Raw genomic sequence first — 18,847 nt, 5'->3', positions numbered from 1 at the left:
TTAAAGTTGCTTATCTCAGGTATTTTGCTACAATAGTGGAAAGTTAACTAACATAGCATTAATCTCAACTCAAGATCAAATACAAGCAGAGTTGAAGGATAAATCTCATAAAGTTGCAAAAGCTCAGCCTCAGTGGTGCAGGCCTGTAATCCCAGTGGCTCCAGAGGCTGAGGCAAGGGATCACAAGTTCGAAGCTAGCCTCAGCAATTTAGTGAGGCCCTAAGCAACTTAGCGAAACACTGTCTCAAAATAAAATAAAAAAGAAAGGGCTGGGAATGCCGCTCAGTGGTTAAGCACCCCTGGGTTCAATTCCCAGTACAAGAAGTAGAAAAAAAAGAAATTAAGAGATTAAAGAATTTAGGAAAAGGGCTGGGCACAGTGGCACATGTCTGTAAACCCAGTCATCAGGAGGGTGAAAGATCAGGTGAGGCGGGCAGTGACCAAAGGAGGTAGATTTTAAAAGGCCGCTGAACAAGTCACTCTCAGGCGGAACTCCATCAGACCCACAGAGTGGACAGGAGAAGGGTCTGAGGAGAAACCTCGTGGGAACTGGACCAGACTGGGATTTTATGGGGTTTAGGCAGGAAGGGAAGGGCCTGGGACAGGAAAAGGTGTTTTTAGAGTACCTTGACCAGCTGGAGTTGGACTGGGGAACAGGCAGAACTCCAGGATTGGCCAGGGGGGTTCTGCTGATTGACAGGCATTAGTCAGGAGATCCCACTGATTGACAGGTGTTTCCATTGGGCCTGATTGGTGTTTCTTTCCCACTTGTGCTGCTTTGTCCTAAGTGACTGCCACAGGCCTGACAGAGTCTGGGATAGGGGGATCGTGAGTTCAAAGCCAGCCTTAGCAAAAGTGAGGTGATAAGCAACTCAGTGAGACCCTGTCTCTAAATAAAATACAAAATAGAGCTAGGGATGTGGCTCAGTGGTCAAGTGCCCCTAAATTTAATCCCCAATATCCCCCTCAAAAAAGGTTAAAGAATGTGTATATTGTAAGGTCCTTGCTTAGCATCTGGATGGCCATCTTAAGTTACAGTGGCCATTTTAAGAAAAAGTTTTCCTTTTCCTCCCAAGGGCCTTTCAGAAAAAGGTTCACCACTCCCTCATACTGTAATGCCAGATTTGTGGGACCCCAACAGACCTCCAGGAGCCGAATCCAATGCAATCTTACAATGAAAGACCCACCGATTCCCTGTCCAAGAAAGACGCACGAGGCACTGGCTGCAAACGCAAGAGGTTTATTCAGACACAGACGCCTGTGGGTGCTCAGCAAAACCTCAGCCGGAGCTTTGGTGAACTGGCACCCCGGGCTTTGGGGTACAGGTCTTTTATAGGATAATGGGGCAGGTTTCGCGCGCGCGGGAAGTGACAGGTTTCTTATTGGTTATTTTGAACCCAACATATAGATTACCTAAAGGGCAAAGTTGTTTTTCACTTTATGTTCCTGGATAAACCTCATGACAGTTACATATTAACACTCTGGTTTTTCTGTTCCTGCTTATCATTATCAGTTCCTGTTTGTTCAGGCATGCCTTGGGATCTGCTTTTCTGTTCTTCCTCAACCATCCTGTCCCCTCACAATAGACTACCCTTAACTGATTAACAGAGAGACCTCTCTTTACGTGGGTTAGCAACACGCCCTGATGGTTTCACAATGGGGCCTGGGGTTTCTGGGCTGGGGTCTTTCAACAAGAGTTTTTATTGCAAGCTGGAGCCTGGACTCACAACTGTACCCCATGCAGCGGTCCCAGGAGTGAGTCCTGGTCCTTTGTTCAGTGAGATTTTATAGGTTTTGGGGGATACTCTATGTGTCACAACATCACACAGCAAATCATTCCATACCGCGGGAAAGTCAAACAACAACTCTTAACATTGATTAGCACATTCAGTGGCGGGAACAAGTTGGGTAGGGGTGATTGGTAAGTACAAGAGGGGGATTCCTTTGAACTGATTGGTTTAAGCCATGAAGGGTGTATGTGCTAAACATATGGTTTCCCAACATGTTATCAACCACCATAAACTACTTGGGGGTCATCTGGCATCCCAGGTATTTTTCCTGTCTCATGCTGATTGGTGGTTGCTAGGGGGGTTGCTATGGGTCCTCACCTAGCCTAACAGAGTCAGGGACACCTGGCACTGCAGACCTCTCCCATTATTTACAGATAAACAACTCAGCAGGGTGGGTAGGTGCTTAGGAGTGCTCTGTGGGTTTTTCCAAGGACAAGGGTCACGCCCCCTTTCTTGAACAGGCTTTGCTCTGAGGTAGAGGCTGGTTTCTCAAAAATGGAGTCACATTAGTTTCTCAATACCAACCCAACCCTTCACGCCTGCATTCTTTCCTGCAGAAGGGAGGGCTATCACCACTCCTTCATACCAACCCCACCCTTAACCACAGGCATTAGAACTACCCTACTCTGGTCCCTGACTGTCCCATAACAGTCACAGAACCCAAGCCTGTGTTGCCTCTCTCCACCTATGGAGAGATGTGCCTTTGTCAGCTCTGACAAATTCTCATGTGTATCTCTGCCTAGTGTCTGTCTTTCATTTCTCTTTAACTCATCTCCCAGTTCCTTGCTTTCCTTTCAAGTATACACTAAATAAATGTTGTATACTGAAAGGTAGAAAAGCAAAGAGAGGAAAACATCCTTAAAAGGGAAGTAGGATCAAGGACAGTGTACTTACACTAAATGATTACTGAATGAATGTAGCTGTGAGTTGTGCCAGACACTTAGTTAACTGCTCAGAAAAGTCAGGTTTTTGTTATAACCAAAAATGGAGGACTGGGTTTGTGGCTCAGCGGTAGAGTGCTTGCCTAGCTTGTGTTCATTCTTCAGCACCACATAAAAATAAATAAAGGTGTTATGTCCAACGACAACTAAAAAATATATATATATATTAAAAAAAATGGAGTGAGTTCTTAAAGAAAAGGTATGAGTAATGATGAGATTGTTTACAATAGGATTGAATCAGAGAAGCAGAAAAGGGTAATTGATGGGGAGAAGTGTAACTGAGCCTATGTAAGAATAATTTGGGAGAGAAGACAGGGTAGGATTATCAGAAACGGGGAAAGAAGGGTTTTGGGTGATGGGTTTCAGACCTGTGTTGGTGATGGGCTGGGGTAAGGCAGGAAGGTAGCATCAGACTACAAATCCAGGCAGTAGCTTTGTCCTCCTATCCCACCTCCATTCCTAACCCCACTCCTGGTATAGATCTCTGCAACGCTATTCTCTATTTTTAGGTTTAGTGAGGTAGTATTATTTTTTAAATGGCTTTCAAAATTTCCACAACAATCCTTTGCAGTCTTAACCATGTGTTTCTTAGATAGTATGCATACTCCTTGGTTAAATATGTAGGTTCTGAAGTCAGATGGGTTTGGTCTGAAATCCTAGCTTTGTTACCTTCGGACAATTTACTTGACCTCTGATTACATCCATTTTTTCATCTGTCAGATAGGGATAATAATAGTTACTAAGCTTATAGGATTATTTTGAAACTTAGAGGTATTAATATCCATATGGAGATTTTGACAGTATTTGGCTAAACCAAAAGCTGCTAGCTGTGTCCCCCTCCCCACACACCTTCTAGCAAGATCCTGCCTTATAGCTTTGTCTTCTGTTATTCCTTTCATGAACCCCACATTCCAGTTTCACAAAGCCACTTCCAATTATTCATGCAACAGAATTTATGAAGTTCCTGTAAAGTAATCAGCCCTTCCTATGGGACTGTGAATAAAGTGACAGACAATGCAAATGAACTCACAGTATACCAATGGGACACTGAATGCTTTGAGAGCTTATGTTGGAGAAAGAGGATCCAAGAATGTCAAAGTTTTCCCTGAGCAAGTAAGGTTTGAGTTGGGACTGAGCAATAGAGTATATTGTTCCCCACACGTACTTGTACTTTCCCTCTCCAGGCCTTGGATTACTATTTCTTCCCCAGTGGAATATTTTTCTACCTATTGAGATGCAACATGCCTTTCAGGCTCAACTAAAATGTCTGCTCCTTTATAAAGTCTTCCCTGAGCCTCCTGATTCAAAGTTTCTCCTTTATACTCCAAAAACACTTGGTTTTCATTTTTCTTTGACACTTCTTTTTTTTTTAATTTTTTTTTATTTATTTAGTTGTAGATGAACATAATACCTTTATTTTATTTACTTAATGTGGTACTGAGGATCAAACCTAGTGCCTCATACGGGCAAGGCAAGCCCTCTGCTACTGAGCTACAATCCCAGCCCTCTTTGACATTTCTTTCTACCATATATAAATTTTTTTGTTATTATTATACACAACTTATCTTTTTCTACTAAATCTTAAACTCTGTTTAACAGTAGACTCTGTTTCTCATTCACTTTAGCAAATTCCTTAGATCTAAAAGTCCTGGAACAAATATTTGCAGCATAAATTAAGGCCTGCTAGACATCCCTTTTCAATTATGTTGTAATTCAAATGAAGCTATTGTTGGTGAGCTGTGCCTTTGCAATTGAACTTATTCTTTGGTTAAACCAGAATGCCATAGTCATAGTACCCAAGACTGATTATTGTTCACTACAATGACTGCAAAAACTCTAACAAACAGGCCACTGTTCTTTGACAGGCATTTGGCAACAACTGTCAGTTCTCCAGTGCAGGCTGAAATGAACTGAGGAAGAGCTGTCTGAATGGAAAGCCCCTCAGCCCTGTGGGGCTCTGTTTATTTCTTGCAGTTGGGCTGCTAGAGCCAGTGACCCAGGCTTTGGCCTGATGTGAGACATGCCTTCAGGGGATGGATGGCATTGAGGCTATGGGGTTTTCCAGGGTGACAGAAACATTAATGCTTAGAACAAAATCATCCAGACCAGTTAACAGTGGAAAGCATTGAAATTTGAGGCTGTGTGATAACAACAGAAAGAGAACTTTGAAGTTACACAGATTCAGGTTTGGTCATAACTAGTTACATGATTTCACCCATGTGCTTTTTTTGAACCTCTCATTTTTCTTTAAAGAATATTCTGCAAATATTTTAAAATAATGAAGATAATATATGTATACTATTAAGATTTGTTTATTCGTATTATCTTACCTAATTTATTTTGTTCTGAGAGCAGGGACTTATTTTTTTCTCTCTGCAAATCTAGCAAGCACCCAGCACATAGCAGACATGAGTAAAAAATTTTAAACAAATTAACAACAGCAATAATAGTTAACATTTATGGAGCAATACTTCATGGTAGAAATTGTTTTCATTTAATCCTCCAACAATCCTAGAAAGAAGCTACCATTATAACCCAATTTTACAGAGGAAAAAAAAAGTGAACATATTTTTAATTTTTAAAAACTAATGTATTTATTAAAATTTTTTAAATGCTGAGGATAAAACATAGGTGCTCTAGCACTGAACTGCATCCCCAACTCTATTGAACATATTTTTAAAACTGTACAGTTTTTATTTCTTGTCTGGTAGGATATTCAAATTATGAACTCCCTATAAAGGTGACAGTTGAAGCCATGGAGCCGAACTGGTCACCACAATCAATAATGAAAAGGAGGGCTGGGGATGTTGCTCAAGCGGTAGCGCTCGCCTGGCATGCATGCGGCCCGGGTTCGATCCTCAGCACCACATACAAACAAAGATGTTGTGTCCGCCGATAACTAAAAAATAAATATTAAAAAGATTCTCTCTCTCTCTCCCTCCCTCTCTCACTCTCCCTTTAAAAAAAATAATGAAAAGAAAAAAAAAGAACAGAACAATCAATTAGAAGGTCAGTGAGGATAGTGCAGTTTCATAGTAATCAAGAAAGAATTTTTTGAGTTGAAGATGCACTTTATGATTCAGTCTAGATTAGTGAATGTGAATATGTTTAGGAGCTGGTTAGAATGATTTGGGATCTATATCCAGTTGTGGTACAAAAACTAACTTCAGTTGCTAGTGATGATTCTAGTGCTGCTACTGTTTTAGACAAAAGTTGAAAGTTTTAAAGGCCTAGACAATATGGATTTCTGTTTTGGTTCAGTTTTGAGTGTTCCAGAATAGTTCTTTTGGGAAGGGGGTTTGTGTGTATGTGCATGCCTATTTAATCTTAGTGGCTGTCTGGCCAGTCTTAAGTTTCTGTATATCTTCCATTTTCGTTGTTTCTGTATATTTTCCATCCCCACCACATCCCCACTTTTGTTTTCTCAAGGAGTCTATCCTGAATCAAGACTTTTTTGGCTTGCTTCTCTACTTCATCTTTTAGAAGGCCACTGTAGTGACTTTTTTTTTCTATATAACCAAGAAGGCTGTAGCCAGCAGATGGCACTGAAGCAGAGAGGGGCAGAATTCCTTTAGTTCCAGACAACCATTGTGGATCTTTAACCTTATAATTTCAGCTCTAGTATGGTACTTTTGACTGGATCCTAATAAAGTGGGCTGAGTTGTGCACAATTAAAAATTTTGATTTGTATAGTAGAATCTGTAATTTTGTCTCTTTACCCTACTTCCATCATTAAATGATGATGTCTTTCATCATGTTGTCAAAGTGTCTTCAGAGGAAAGCTGTCCAAATGTCCCTAATTTATGGTTACAGTAGCTGAGGTGTATTTTTAAATACAGGAAATAATTGAGACTCTCCTAATAGTTTAAGAAAAAGAAAATCCATTCACAAACATTAATCTGAATGTTTCCAACATGGCAGACCTTTAAGATCTGAAATATGTTATTTTTGCTACAAAGTTCCATAGTTCATTCCGAAGAATCAGATGCAACTCGACTAGATTTGCATCAGGAATCAGAAAGAGCCAGGCAATAAGGGCAGTTCCAGAGGCAGAGGGGCTGCTTCCCCAGCTCCTCCCCCAAAACCAAAGGCTTTTACATATCTATTACTAAACCAGCTTACTAGTGCAGAGCATAGAAACAGAGAAAAATCATATTCCCAATCAAACATGTCCAACACCCAGATACTGGGGATATTTTCATTCAGCTTTTATGGTAAAATGTTAGTGACCTCGCTATAGCATACATTTCATGTGCGATTTTTATTGACCCACTTGGTTCTCCTCCAATGTCTTCTCTTGAAGTTGTACCTGATTTTATTACAAGTTTTCATCTTCTTTGGGGGAATTGGACGATTTGGTTTTGTTTCTTAGGTAGAAAGCTCTTGATCCTGAAAGTCTTGTGAGGAGACAGGCAGCCAACAGAGTCAACCTCATAAACCTAGATGGTGGAGAAAAGGAGAGAAACCGGAACTGTTTCTTAAGCACTGGTGTTGGAGCTCTCTTAAGTGGAAGAACCAGAGGACTGAAACCTTTCTGTTGCAGGTGGGATGCAACATAAAGGTTGCTTTACAAATACACGAAACCCCCAGCATTTACTTTCTCAAACACATCACCGCAGTCCAGCCAAGTTTCGTCCCAACACTAACTCCCCAGTCAGCCTGAAGCGGCTCAGTTACCATGACCACAAAGGAAGCCTCGCGGGCCCCCTCCCACCACGTGCTCTCCTTACCCCACGTGAGCGCGCAAGCGCGCAAACACCACCTGTGCAGATCCTCTAACTCGACGATTGGCTAGCAAGTCCTGATTGCGTTCGGCGCTCGCCTCTCGGTCCTTGCGCTTGCGTATTACGGCTTCTGCCTGTCGCCTCGGCCCGGATCGGGAAGTGACAAGCGGGAGTCGGGTTTCCCCGCCTTCGCCGCTACCACCGCTGAACCCGGACCCCTTACCCAGGCCCGACCCTAGCCGCCATGACTAACGGTGAGGGTCGGTGCCCCGAGCGGAGGGTGGTAGTAAAGGACGCGGGGGAAACTGGCGGGCGGGGCCGGGACTGACGTGGCCGTTCTCCCCGCCCCCTCCCAGCCCTTCCCCTCTCCGCTTCTCGAAGCCCTTAACTCCTTTCTCGTGTACTTCTCTGCAGGTTCCTTCTTCCGGTGCTCATCTAGGTCTCTCAGTCCCTCCCCTGTCCACATCTCGAGCCTCAGGTCTCTACCCCTCTTTTCCTTTCCAAGAAGTTCGTTTTGGCCCGGAGGAGGGCGGTCTCCAGAAAACTAGTGTTCTTTAACCCCAGGAAGGAGAGAATCCTCCTTCCCAGCCCCCTACTTTCTCGTACTTTGGAACTGTAGGCTGGTTAAGAGGATCAAGAAATCACCGAGGATATCAAGCCTCACACTTTGGCGGGTCGGGGAGGTGAACGTAGACCCTCTCCAAAGTTCTTTTAAAAAATGCCGGAAAGCCTCCTCTTGTTTAATTCTAAATTCCTAACTGGGTCATCACATCTGGAAACTCTGGCTAGCGTTGCAAAGGATAGATTTAGACACTCCCTTTTCTAAATGATATAGTAGTTGTCACCCTGTTCTAATTTTCCCGGTTTCTTCAAAGACAAATCTTTATAGACATGATTTCTGAAATCCAGGGAAAGGCAGGGAGCAGGCCTTCTATGGTCTTTACAGTCAGCCTTTCAGAAAAGGAAAAGAAAACGTCTTTTAGGCAGTATAACTTGAAGGGCACAGGAGAGCATTTCTCAAAAGTACCTTGTCCATAGGCGTGGCATTGAAGACTATTATTTCACCTCCTTGTGAAATTTTGGCAGCGTCTGCAAATATTTATGGGAGGAAAAGTAGCTCATGAAGGTATCATTCTTCCTAAAAACTGTGTGTGTATAATTTGCTGGACCTAGCTATGAGAGTGTTTTACTGGAGGAGAAGAGACACATAGTGTGGTCCAAAACTGGCAGACTTTAGCTATGCACAATATCAGTTTGGAGCTTCCTGGATAGTCAGAGGTCTCAGGACATTACCCAGAGGAAGAAATAATCCGAACCTGGAAATAAGAGAGCATTCTGGCACATAGTAGTTGCTGAATAATTTGTGTGTGTGTCTGTGTCCCACTTGTGCAGTCCAGTATTATTATTACTTGCAGTAAGGTAATTCATTGTGCTCACCAGTACAATTTGAATTTACATATGTAAAATACAGAACTGAGAGCTTAAAGTTTTTTGCTATGTCAAATGATCAGTTTTTTAAAATACAAGAATGTGTTGTTATTCTGGCAGAAATTTGGTTTGTAAGTAGAGTATCATGCATGAAGTGTAAGCTAATTATAGGAAAATGGTATTCACATGAATTCTAACTCTGAAAATTTCCATGAAGCTTTATTCTTTGCCTCAACATTATATTCTTCACTAACAGATGTAGATCTAACAGACTTGGCTAACCATCAAGTTCTCCTTTATTACATGAGTGGTTTAAAACAAGAACATGTTTAATTCTCTGTGTTCAGGCTCCAAGGATTCTTATGCCTCTCTCAGCCCATTGCCAACACTGGAAGGCTGATTCCACATAAATCTATACACCCTACTCAAGATTCTAGTTTGGGAAAGGTGAGGGGAGGAGGCAGTGAAACTGTTGTAAAGGGGATGTCTACAAGCAATTTTGGTGAGCAGTAAGGTAACATTGTAAGTCTCAGGACCTTGGCTCCCTCTTGTCAAGTGTTGGCACTGCCATTTGATACTGTTATCTTGATATTATATAACACTCTCTCCTCCTTAGCTGGGACTCACACTCAGCCCTTTCTCAGCTGGTATTACCGGTTTCAAGTTGGATCAGCACTGAAAGTTTCTTTTTTTTTGTTTATTACAGTGTACTCCTTGGATGGGATTCTGGTGTTTGGTTTGCTCTTTGTTTGCACCTGTGCCTACTTCAAGAAAGTACCTCGTCTCAAAACCTGGCTGCTATCAGAGAAGAAGGGAGTTTGGGGTGTGTTTTACAAAGGTAAGGTCATGTCTGGACAAAGGAAGAGATAGCCATCTCTGGACAGTGTGGTGTTCCGAATGGGGTATTATGAGCTGAGATTATATTTGATTCCACTTTTAGAAAAAAATCTTGAGATGAAGTCTGAGTAAATTTAGAAAACATTCTTATTTCACTAATGGAGTCTATGAACTGAGATGGAGTCTGGTAAAATTAAATAATCATTTTACAAAGTTGAAAAAAGAAGTAGCCCAGAACAGTGATGCACACCTGTAATCCCAGCAATTTAGGAGGTAGAGGCAGGAGGATCTCAAGTTCAAGGGCAGCCTCAGCAAGTTAGCAAGGCTCTAAGCAACTCGTGAGACCCTGCCTCAAAAGACAAAAAAAGGTGGGTGGGGCTGGGGATGTAGCTCAGTGGTTTAGTGCCCCTGGATTCAATCCCCAGTACCAAAAGCAAAGAAAAAAAGAGATGAATTGTGAATTTGCTATTATTTAGACGATAAGTGTTTATTTTAGCATCCAGGAAAGTTCAGTATTCTCTGTGGAGTAAAAATGTACAAATTAAGCTATTTTTGACTGGGCTGGAGGGGAGGAATATTTTCCCACTAAAACCTTTCCTGATTTTCTGGAAACAATACAGTGTAAGTTTTGATTTAACTAATGAAGATGTATTTTTACTTTTTATTTTGCGTATCTTCAATTGTAATCCTACCTATCTAAATCTTTTTTCAAAATAAGGTAAAAAATAGAAATAATATATTCATCGAGAACCTAGAGCATAAATGTAGCATTTAAAAACATTCCCAGGTTCTTGAAATTCTTAGTAGATCTCTTTGTTTGTAACTAGAAATTTTAGAATGTCACCTGGAATGTTAGGATTTTTGTGAAGGGCTGGAGGTGATTTCTTCTTTCTATTTTTGCCTGCTAGCTGCTGTGATTGGAACCAGGCTGCATGCTGCTGTGGCAATCGCTTGCATCGTAATGGCCTTTTATGTCTTGTTTGTAAAATGAATTACAAAATACCCAACTCATCAACTGCCAACCAAGGGGACAGGGGTGAAGAACCTGTTGGAGGCCTGGACCCAGTGTAGGAGAGTTCAGCCAAAAACATCAATGTCCCCAAGATGACATCACAGCATCTGCCCCTGCCATATGTGAGGAAAACTACTTGTGGTCACGGATGTTATTTATGCTTTAGAGGACTCCAGAAAGCCAACTTCCTTTGATCTGTGTGTAAATTGGCTCTCAGCAGTGAACATATAATGTCCAGTTTAATTACACCCATCAATGATAAGATTACATACCTCCTGCTTTTTAAAAACCTGTCACCTGGGCTAGGGTTGAGCTCAGTGGTACAATATTTGCTTAGCATGTGTGAGGCCCTGGATTCAATTCTCAGCACTGCAAAAAACCAAAAATAACACCAACATGTCACCTGTTTTGTTCTTCAACCCCACATCAGGATCTTTTCAAACTGAGGCTTATAGGGAAGGACATAGGCTGTGTTCAGACCTCTTGAAAGGAGAGATAATTTTCAAGACTTGACTTCTTTTCACTGTTTAATTTGGTTTTGGCAAATTGGGGAGGGAGGGTACCAGGTGGGAAAAAGGAGTTATGAAAGGCCAGGAAATTGCTTGGTTTTAGAAAATTGTCTTTTATCTACTTATGTGGGAACATGAGAGGCATGGCTCTCATTGCAAAAAGAGAATAGATGAAGCAGCTTGGTGTGTGCTAAGAGCTTGAGTTTTGCCAAGAGAATCTGAGCTCATATAAAAATCCAGGAATTAACCATCTGTGATGAGACTAAAGAGCAGTGATTAAGACAAGAAAACACTTCCTGTTCACCTGTATCCCCAAAAGAAGACTTTACTCAATCAAATGGTATATGAAAAATGAATCAGCTGTTGCTATTTCCTAAGGCTTTTTTATATTTTCTAACTTAGTGCTAAATACTGTTACTCAGTTTTAAATGCTACCACTAGGGGAAAAAGAAACTGTTGAAGAAATAATTGTTTAATATATTTGCAGTTAGAGGAGAAGATATAAATTAGCATATTAATTCATATACTAGTGAATTCATCTAGTATAAGAATTTATTGTGATATTATATGGAAGTTTTCTCATGTTATAAAAGATTTATACTTAGTCTGTGTTATGGCAATTTTTAGTTGACTACCTGTTTTCTTGGCCAACTGCATTTTCTTTATATCACAGTCTTTTTCATTGTTTCTGGAAATTATTTACTGGGGAAACATGAGAAATTCAAATGAGAAGTTGCTGATATTTGTTGGCATGTTTGGACAGTTCATAGATTCCATTAGTGAAATAAGAATGTTTTCTAAAGTAAAGGAGAATAGAACTTTACAATTCAGAGAAAAGAGCTTTTTCATTGACTATGGCAATTCCTGAGCAAATCTTTTCAGATGACAACATTTTCAAGAAAGACTTTTCTGCTCCCTCCTCATATATGCAGAATCAGCTGTTGAATTTGTGAAGCTAAGAACTTCTGTATATGAAAAAAAAGTCTAAAACTAAATTATAGTAAGCAAGCATAGATAAAGATCTTCCAGTTGAATTGTCCATTACAGCAAAACTTGACTGTGGACAAAGTTAGCTGTGGATATCTCCTGTATGGCAATAAATTAATTTGTCTTTTGTCTGTTTTCTATAAAAGATTAAAAGCTGCTAGGAAGTTTAGGTTCTACTATATGCAGTTTCATGCTTTGAGGGATCCTACAAGTACAAACATCATCAAGTAAACACTACATGTCTAGTCATCTCAGAGTTGTGGCTGTTATCTCTTCAGGGATTGATCCACAGGGTAAATTTCAGTTATTCATGTTTCCAATTGATATTTCTGGAATCTTTCATATGAGAAAGGAATAGGAAAGAAAAGTTACATCGTATGGTGTGAATTTGGAATCTGTTGGTCATAGGGAATGTCTCCCTGGGAACAGGTTCAGCATGTTTTGCACTTGTTATTTGGTAGCTTTAATGACTTGTTTTCTAATAGGGCTAATGTCTCTAAGTTTGGTGCTTAGAGCTGCTTCATATTTTAAACTAGTTCCATTCCACATTGTAGTTCAACCAATTTTTATAACTGCCTGGGTGGGTCATCTTGGCCTAGACTCTTTGAGTGGTGATATTTTGAGATTTTTCATTCCAGAATGTACCAAAAAGTGTACAAGGTGAAGATAATTTACAGCAAGAAACAAATACACAGCCTATTTCATTTCTTGATTTTATATAAACAGAAAAACAGAAACTTTAACTCATTATTTTGGTTGAAGTCATACATTTTTGGCTAAAAATTATAAAAATTGTTCCTCTGGGGAAGTCTTAGGGGTGGGGGCATGAGGAGAGCAATATTGCCTCAAATTCAACTTGGTATCACCATAAACCCTTTACCAGGGCAGAATGAAGTCAGCTCCTTTTTATAGTTGAAATACAGTTTTTTATTCATCAATATCTGCACAAATCCTTGAAAATAAAATTTCTTTCCCTACAATATTTGTCCATTTTATTTGACACGTGATGAATTTGTTGAACTTTTTTTTTTCAGTACTTCCCTTGGATTCTGGTGATAGCTCACCTATTTAGTTCACATTAGTGAATGTCTTCATTCCTGTTATCCACTTGTGAGGGTCATTGAATGTATGATAGAGTTGAGAATATATGATAGCCTAGCTTTCTCCTTTCAGAGGAGATGAGGTTTCATAAAACTTAGGTAATACTGAATAAGGTAGAAAGCACTCACCCAATATATTTAACCTACTTCTGCTACTAAAATGTAAGTATTATCTCCCATAATCAATGAAGTAATTTATTCAAATGAAGTTTTTCAGATAAACCAGCCAGGCACCTAAAAAAGTCTTTCAGCCAACAGAATCTTGTCTAATACAACAGATATTCCCCTACTCCCTATTTGTTTATTCCAAGTGCCTGGCACATACAGATTATGACTTCAGAAATTATTTCTATTAATCTCTAAAATTCTTTTGCTTTATCTTCTCCCTACACTCTAATTTCATTGAAAAAGAAGGGAAGAGGAACTAGGATGTTGAAAGTTGTGGTCTCTACTGTGAGAGGTGCCAGTTCTACTTACATAATCAGTATTCATTTTTTCTTTTTGGTGGTATTGGGCTACTGCTATTTTTCACTATACTTGTGGACTTTGAAAGTTAGACATGTTTTAATGGATGTGAATGTAAATGACTGCCACACCATCAAGTTCTGAGCAGCCAGAGGGCTCTGTGAGGCAAGGGATATGCCTTCCTATCTTTACCCATTTCACAGATACCCTGATCACCTAGTTTTTGGATTTAAATATTCCTTGGGGGCTGGGGATGTGGCTCAAGCAGTGGCACGCTCACCTGGCATGCGGGGGGCGCTGGGTTCGATCCTCAACACCACATAAAAATAAAGATACTATGTTCACCTAAAACTAAAAAATAAATATTAAAAAAAAAATATTACTGGGGCTGGGAGTGAGTGTGGCTCAGTGGTAGAACAAGCCTAGCATGGGTGCTGACCTGGTTTTGGTCCCCATTACTCAAAATATGTATCAAGAAAAACAAATCTAGGGCTGTGTTTGTGACCCAGTACTGGGTTCGATTCTCAGAACCACATAAAAATAAGTAAAATAAAGATATTGTGTCCATCAACCACTAAAAATTTTTTTAAATGAAAACTCGATTCCTCACCTTTTCTGTGGTGAAAGATGCTTGCCTTCTCCCACTCTGTCCGTGCAAAGTAAACCATTCACCTAAAAATCTGACATTGAATCATCTTATACTCAATATACAGATGTGCATATGAAGGTTTATATGAATTAATATAAAGATCAAAAGACAACCACCATTCAGTATTAATTCAGTTTCCTCTCCCTAAGGCCTCCAAGCCACACGAGGGCAGCAGGACGCGTCTTGGACAAGATTGTGCCAGGGAGTCACCCGCCTATGGTGGGTGGCTTCTCCCAGAATCCTCCGCGGCGGCGGCGCCGGAGGGTTTAAAAGAGGGTGCGGACTTCCGCTGCGTCACGGGAGGGAGAGCGGCCTGGGCTGAGGCGACTGTGTGTCGTGTTGTGTGGAAGGTGCGTGTGGGCCCAGTGAGCGAATGGGTGCTTGAGTGTGTGTGCGTGGAGCGGGCAAGGCGAGTGCGTGTGCCCCACCTGCGCCCCTCCTCCCGCCTACACCTTGATCTTATTTGATCGGGTCGTGACCCGAGCCCCGCCGGGCCGCCCCGAAATGAAAAGCTCTCCTCCTGCGAAGCCCCCTACTCCGGGCGCTGTGCAGTGAGGCCCTTTGGGCGGCGGCAGCGCCGCGGTCCCTGAGGTCCCGGAGCTGGTCCTAAGGGCCCGGTGCTCAGAAGTGATGAATTGATCAGATAGACGAGGCCGGGCCTGTCCCGGGCCAGTGATTATCGAGGCGATTCTGATCTGAGCCCAGGTTACAGTCACCGGCCACCGAGCTTCAGGACGTTGGGGCAAGCACGTTACCGATCTGTGGCTGGGGCCGCTGACATGCGGAGGCGGAGAGTGAATGGCCCGAGAGCGGTTTCCCTGCCTCGGGCTGGAAGGTGACCGAGGCCTTCCCTTTTTTCCTTTAAGGATAGGCTTCTCTTCCCCTCCCCGCTCCTCTTTTTTTTTTTTTTTTAATAACTTTATTTCATTTTTATGTGATGCTGAGAATTGAACCCAGTGCCTCACGCATACTAGGTGAGCCACAAACCCAGTCCCCCCAATAGACTTCTTTTTTGACTGTGGTACCCACGCTGGTGCCCCCAGAGCTAAAGGCACCCTACAATCTCTGCCGCTAAGGTACACATTAAACTTACAGGAATACACATTCCAGGGATTTGCCCAGAATTTAACGAATTAGAATAGAAATCTAGGAATTTTTCTTAAAGCATTTAAAACTTTACTTTTTTTTTTTTTTTTTTTCCACCAGGGATTGAACTCCGGAACACTCAACCACTGAGCCCATCCCAGCCCTATTTTGTATTTTATTTAGAGACAGGGTCTCACTGATGTTACTCAGCGCCTCGCTGTTACGGAGGCTGGCTGTGAACTCCTGCTGCAGTCTCCTGAGCTGCTGAGATTACCACTGCGCCCTGCAATTTTTAAAAATTGACACGGAAAAATTGTACATATTTATGAAGTACCATGTAATGTTTCAATGCATGCATACATTATATAATATACACTTTAGGTAAATATTTCTGTCTGGAAAAAAGTATCTTTATGATGAAGACAGTCAACATTTGTGTTTCTTCTCTGTCTCTCTCTCTGGCATTGAATCCAGACTTAACCACCAAGCTACATCCCCAGCCCGCTTTTTTTTTTTTTTTTTTTTTTTAAGACAGTCTAAATTGCTTAATGTCTGGCTTAAGTTTCTGAGACTGGCCTTGGGATCCCCAACTGTACTCACCAGCATAAAGAAACCACATTTATTCCCACTATGAAAGCAACTTTTTTTTTTTTTTTTTAAATATGAACGAGATGGTGTATTTGCCTTTCTGTGCCTGGCTTATTTCACTGAATGTAATGTCTTCTAATTCCATCTGTGATGTTGCAAGTGACAGGATTTCACTCTTTATGGCTGTACAGTATTCCATATTTGTATATCACATTTTCTTTATTCATTCATCCATTAGTGGACATCAGTTGTTGGAATTTCTTACCCTTATGAATAATGCAGCAACAAACATGGGAGCGAAAACGTTTCTTTAACATACTGGTTTTATTTCCTTTGGATGTATACCTATTAGTGGGATTGCTGAATCATATGGTAGTTCTATTTTTAATTTTTTGAGTACCTTCCTTACTGTTTTCCATAATGGCCATACTAATTTACATTCTACCATCAGTGTTCCCTTTTCTCCACATCCTCACCAGCACTTGTTATCTTAGTAGTTTTTGATAATTGCCATTTTAACTGGAGATGATATTTCATTGTGGTTTTAATTTGCATTTATCTGATGATTTTGAACTTATTAATACCTGTTGGATTGTCTTTTGATAATTATCTATTTAAGTATATTGTGCATTTTTTATTTTTTGTTTTTTGAGTTCCTTACATATTCTGGATATGAATGTCTCTATAGCTTGCAAATATTTTCTCCCATTCTGTAGGTTGTTTTCCTTCACTATGTTGGTTGTTTCTTCTCTGCAGAAGCTTTTCAGTTTGACATAATCCCATTTGTTTGTCTTTTTGCTTTGTTTCCTGTGTTTTGGGGGTCTTATTTTAAAAATCCTTGTCCAAACTGGCTGCAGTGGCACATGCCTGTAACCCCAGTGACTTGGAGACTGAGGCAGCAGGATCAGAAGTTCAAGGATAGCCTCAGCAACTTAGACCCTGTCTCAGGAAGGACTGAGATGTAGCTCTGTAGTACAGCATCCTGGGTTCAATCATCAGTACCCGCTCCCGCAAAATAATCCTTGTTTATTCCAATATCCTTAAGTAGTTCCCCTGTTTTCTTCAAGTAATTTCATGTCTTCCATTTAAATCTTTAATCCATCTTGAGTTGATGTGTGTGTTGAAAGGGATCCAATTTCAACAGTTGGTCAGTTGGTTGTAGTGTGTGAGTTTACTTCTAGGTTCTCTGTTCTGTTCCATTGGTCTTTTTTTTTTTTTTTTTTAATGCCAATACCATTGCTGTTTTGATTACTGCAGCTTCACAGTGTATTTTAATAAGTCAGGTAGTGAAATGTCTCCCACTTTGTTCTTTTTGCTCAATGTTGCTTTGGCTGGCTGGTTGGGTTTTTTGTTGTTGGTGGTGGTGATGGTAGGTTTTGTTTGTTATTCTATAAAAAATTTAGGATTTTTTTAGTTCCATGAAGGATGTCAGTGTTATTTTGGTAAGGGTTGCAATGAATTTGTAGATTGTATTGGGCAGTATGAACATTTTAACAATATTAATTCTTCCAATTCAATTCAAGAACCCAGGATGCCAACCATTTTTTTTTAGTTCTTATTTTAGAGATCTTTTCACCTCATGGGTTAAAATTTATCCCTTGGTTTTAGTTTTGTTTTTGTGGTACTGGGGATTGAACCAAGGGCCTCAGGCATGCCAAACAAGCCCTCTATCATTGAACCACATCCCCAGCCCCTTGTTTTTTATTTGTATGTGGTGCTGAGGATCGAACCCGGGCTGCACGCATGCCAGGTGAGCGTGCTACCACTTGAGCCACATCCCCAGCCCAGCAGCCCCTTGTTTTTTAGTTGCTGTAAATGAAATTGCTTTCTTGATTTTTTTTTGGATTATTCACTATTGGCATGGAAACACACTGATTTATGTATTTTGATTTTGAATTCTACGACTTTATTAAACTTGTTTATTAATTCTAGTAGTTTTTTGGTGGAGTATTTGGGGTTTTCTACACATAGCATTGTGTTGTGTTCATACAATGACACTTATTATATATGGACTTTATTATGCTGAAGTATTTTCCTTCCACACCTGGTCAGAGGTTTTATCAAGAAGGGATGTTGAATTTTGTCACATGCTTTTTCTGTATTTATTGATTTTTATCCTTCATTCTGTTACATAGTGTATCATGTTTATTGATTTATATTTTTAATGTGCTATTGGATTCTATTTGCTAGTATTTTTAAAATATTTATTTCTTAGTTGTACACAATACCTTTATTTTGTTTGTTTATTTTTATGTGGTGCTGAGGATCGAACCCAGGACCTCGAATATGCTAGGCAAGCACTCTAACGCTGAGCTACAACTCCAGCCCCAGCCACAACCCCAGCCCCTATTTGCTAGTATTTTGTTGAAGATTTTTACATGTATGTTCATCAGGGATATTGGTCTATAGCTTTGTTTGTTGTGTCCTTGTCTGATTTTGTAAAACGAGTTTGGAAGAATTCCTTCCTTTTTAGTTTTTTGGAATAATTTTAAGAATAATTAAAAAAAAGGATTAGTATTCTTTAAATGCTTGGTAGGGATCTATATTTTAATGTATCTATCTATCTATCTATCTATTTATTTATTTATGGTACTGGGGATTGAGCCTAGAGTGCTTAACCACTGAGTCACATCCCTATCCCATTTTAAAATATTGTATTTAGAGACAGTATCTCACTGAGTTGTTGAGGCTGGCTTTGAACTCAGGATCCTCTTGCCTCGGCCTCCCAAGC

At 40.5% G+C, this 18,847-nt stretch overlaps 1 protein-coding gene and 1 non-coding gene across 2 annotated transcripts; both read left to right on the top strand.

Annotated features, from left to right (window-relative positions):
* The first annotated feature begins 7,558 nt into the window (after positions 1–7,558).
* On the top strand, positions 7,559–13,208 carry Tmem167b (transmembrane protein 167B). The gene is made up of 3 exons (XM_076861624.2): positions 7,559–7,709; positions 9,590–9,721; positions 10,629–13,208. The coding sequence occupies exons 1-3, from the start codon at positions 7,700–7,702 to the stop codon at positions 10,709–10,711; spliced, it is 225 nt and encodes a 74-aa protein (XP_076717739.1). The 5' UTR covers positions 7,559–7,699; the 3' UTR covers positions 10,712–13,208.
* A 1,526-nt stretch (positions 13,209–14,734) lies between these two features.
* LOC143405382 (small Cajal body-specific RNA 2) lies at positions 14,735–15,141 on the top strand. Its single transcript, XR_013092082.1, has one exon.
* Positions 15,142–18,847: the final 3,706 nt, after the last annotated feature.

The sequence above is a fragment of the Callospermophilus lateralis genome, chromosome 7 (assembly GCF_048772815.1).
Source record: "Callospermophilus lateralis isolate mCalLat2 chromosome 7, mCalLat2.hap1, whole genome shotgun sequence".
NCBI lineage: Eukaryota > Metazoa > Chordata > Mammalia > Rodentia > Sciuridae > Callospermophilus > Callospermophilus lateralis.
The sequence above is the reverse complement of the archived record's forward strand: the minus strand, read 5'-3'. Positions and strand labels throughout refer to the sequence as shown.

What these genes read in the sequence shown, in the direction of transcription:
- Tmem167b (XM_076861624.2), top strand. An exon ending in TTGGGGTGTGTTTTACAAAG is followed by an intron (nt 9,722 to 10,628) that starts GTAAGGTCATGT and finishes TTTGCCTGCTAG; the next exon opens with CTGCTGTGATTGGAACCAGG.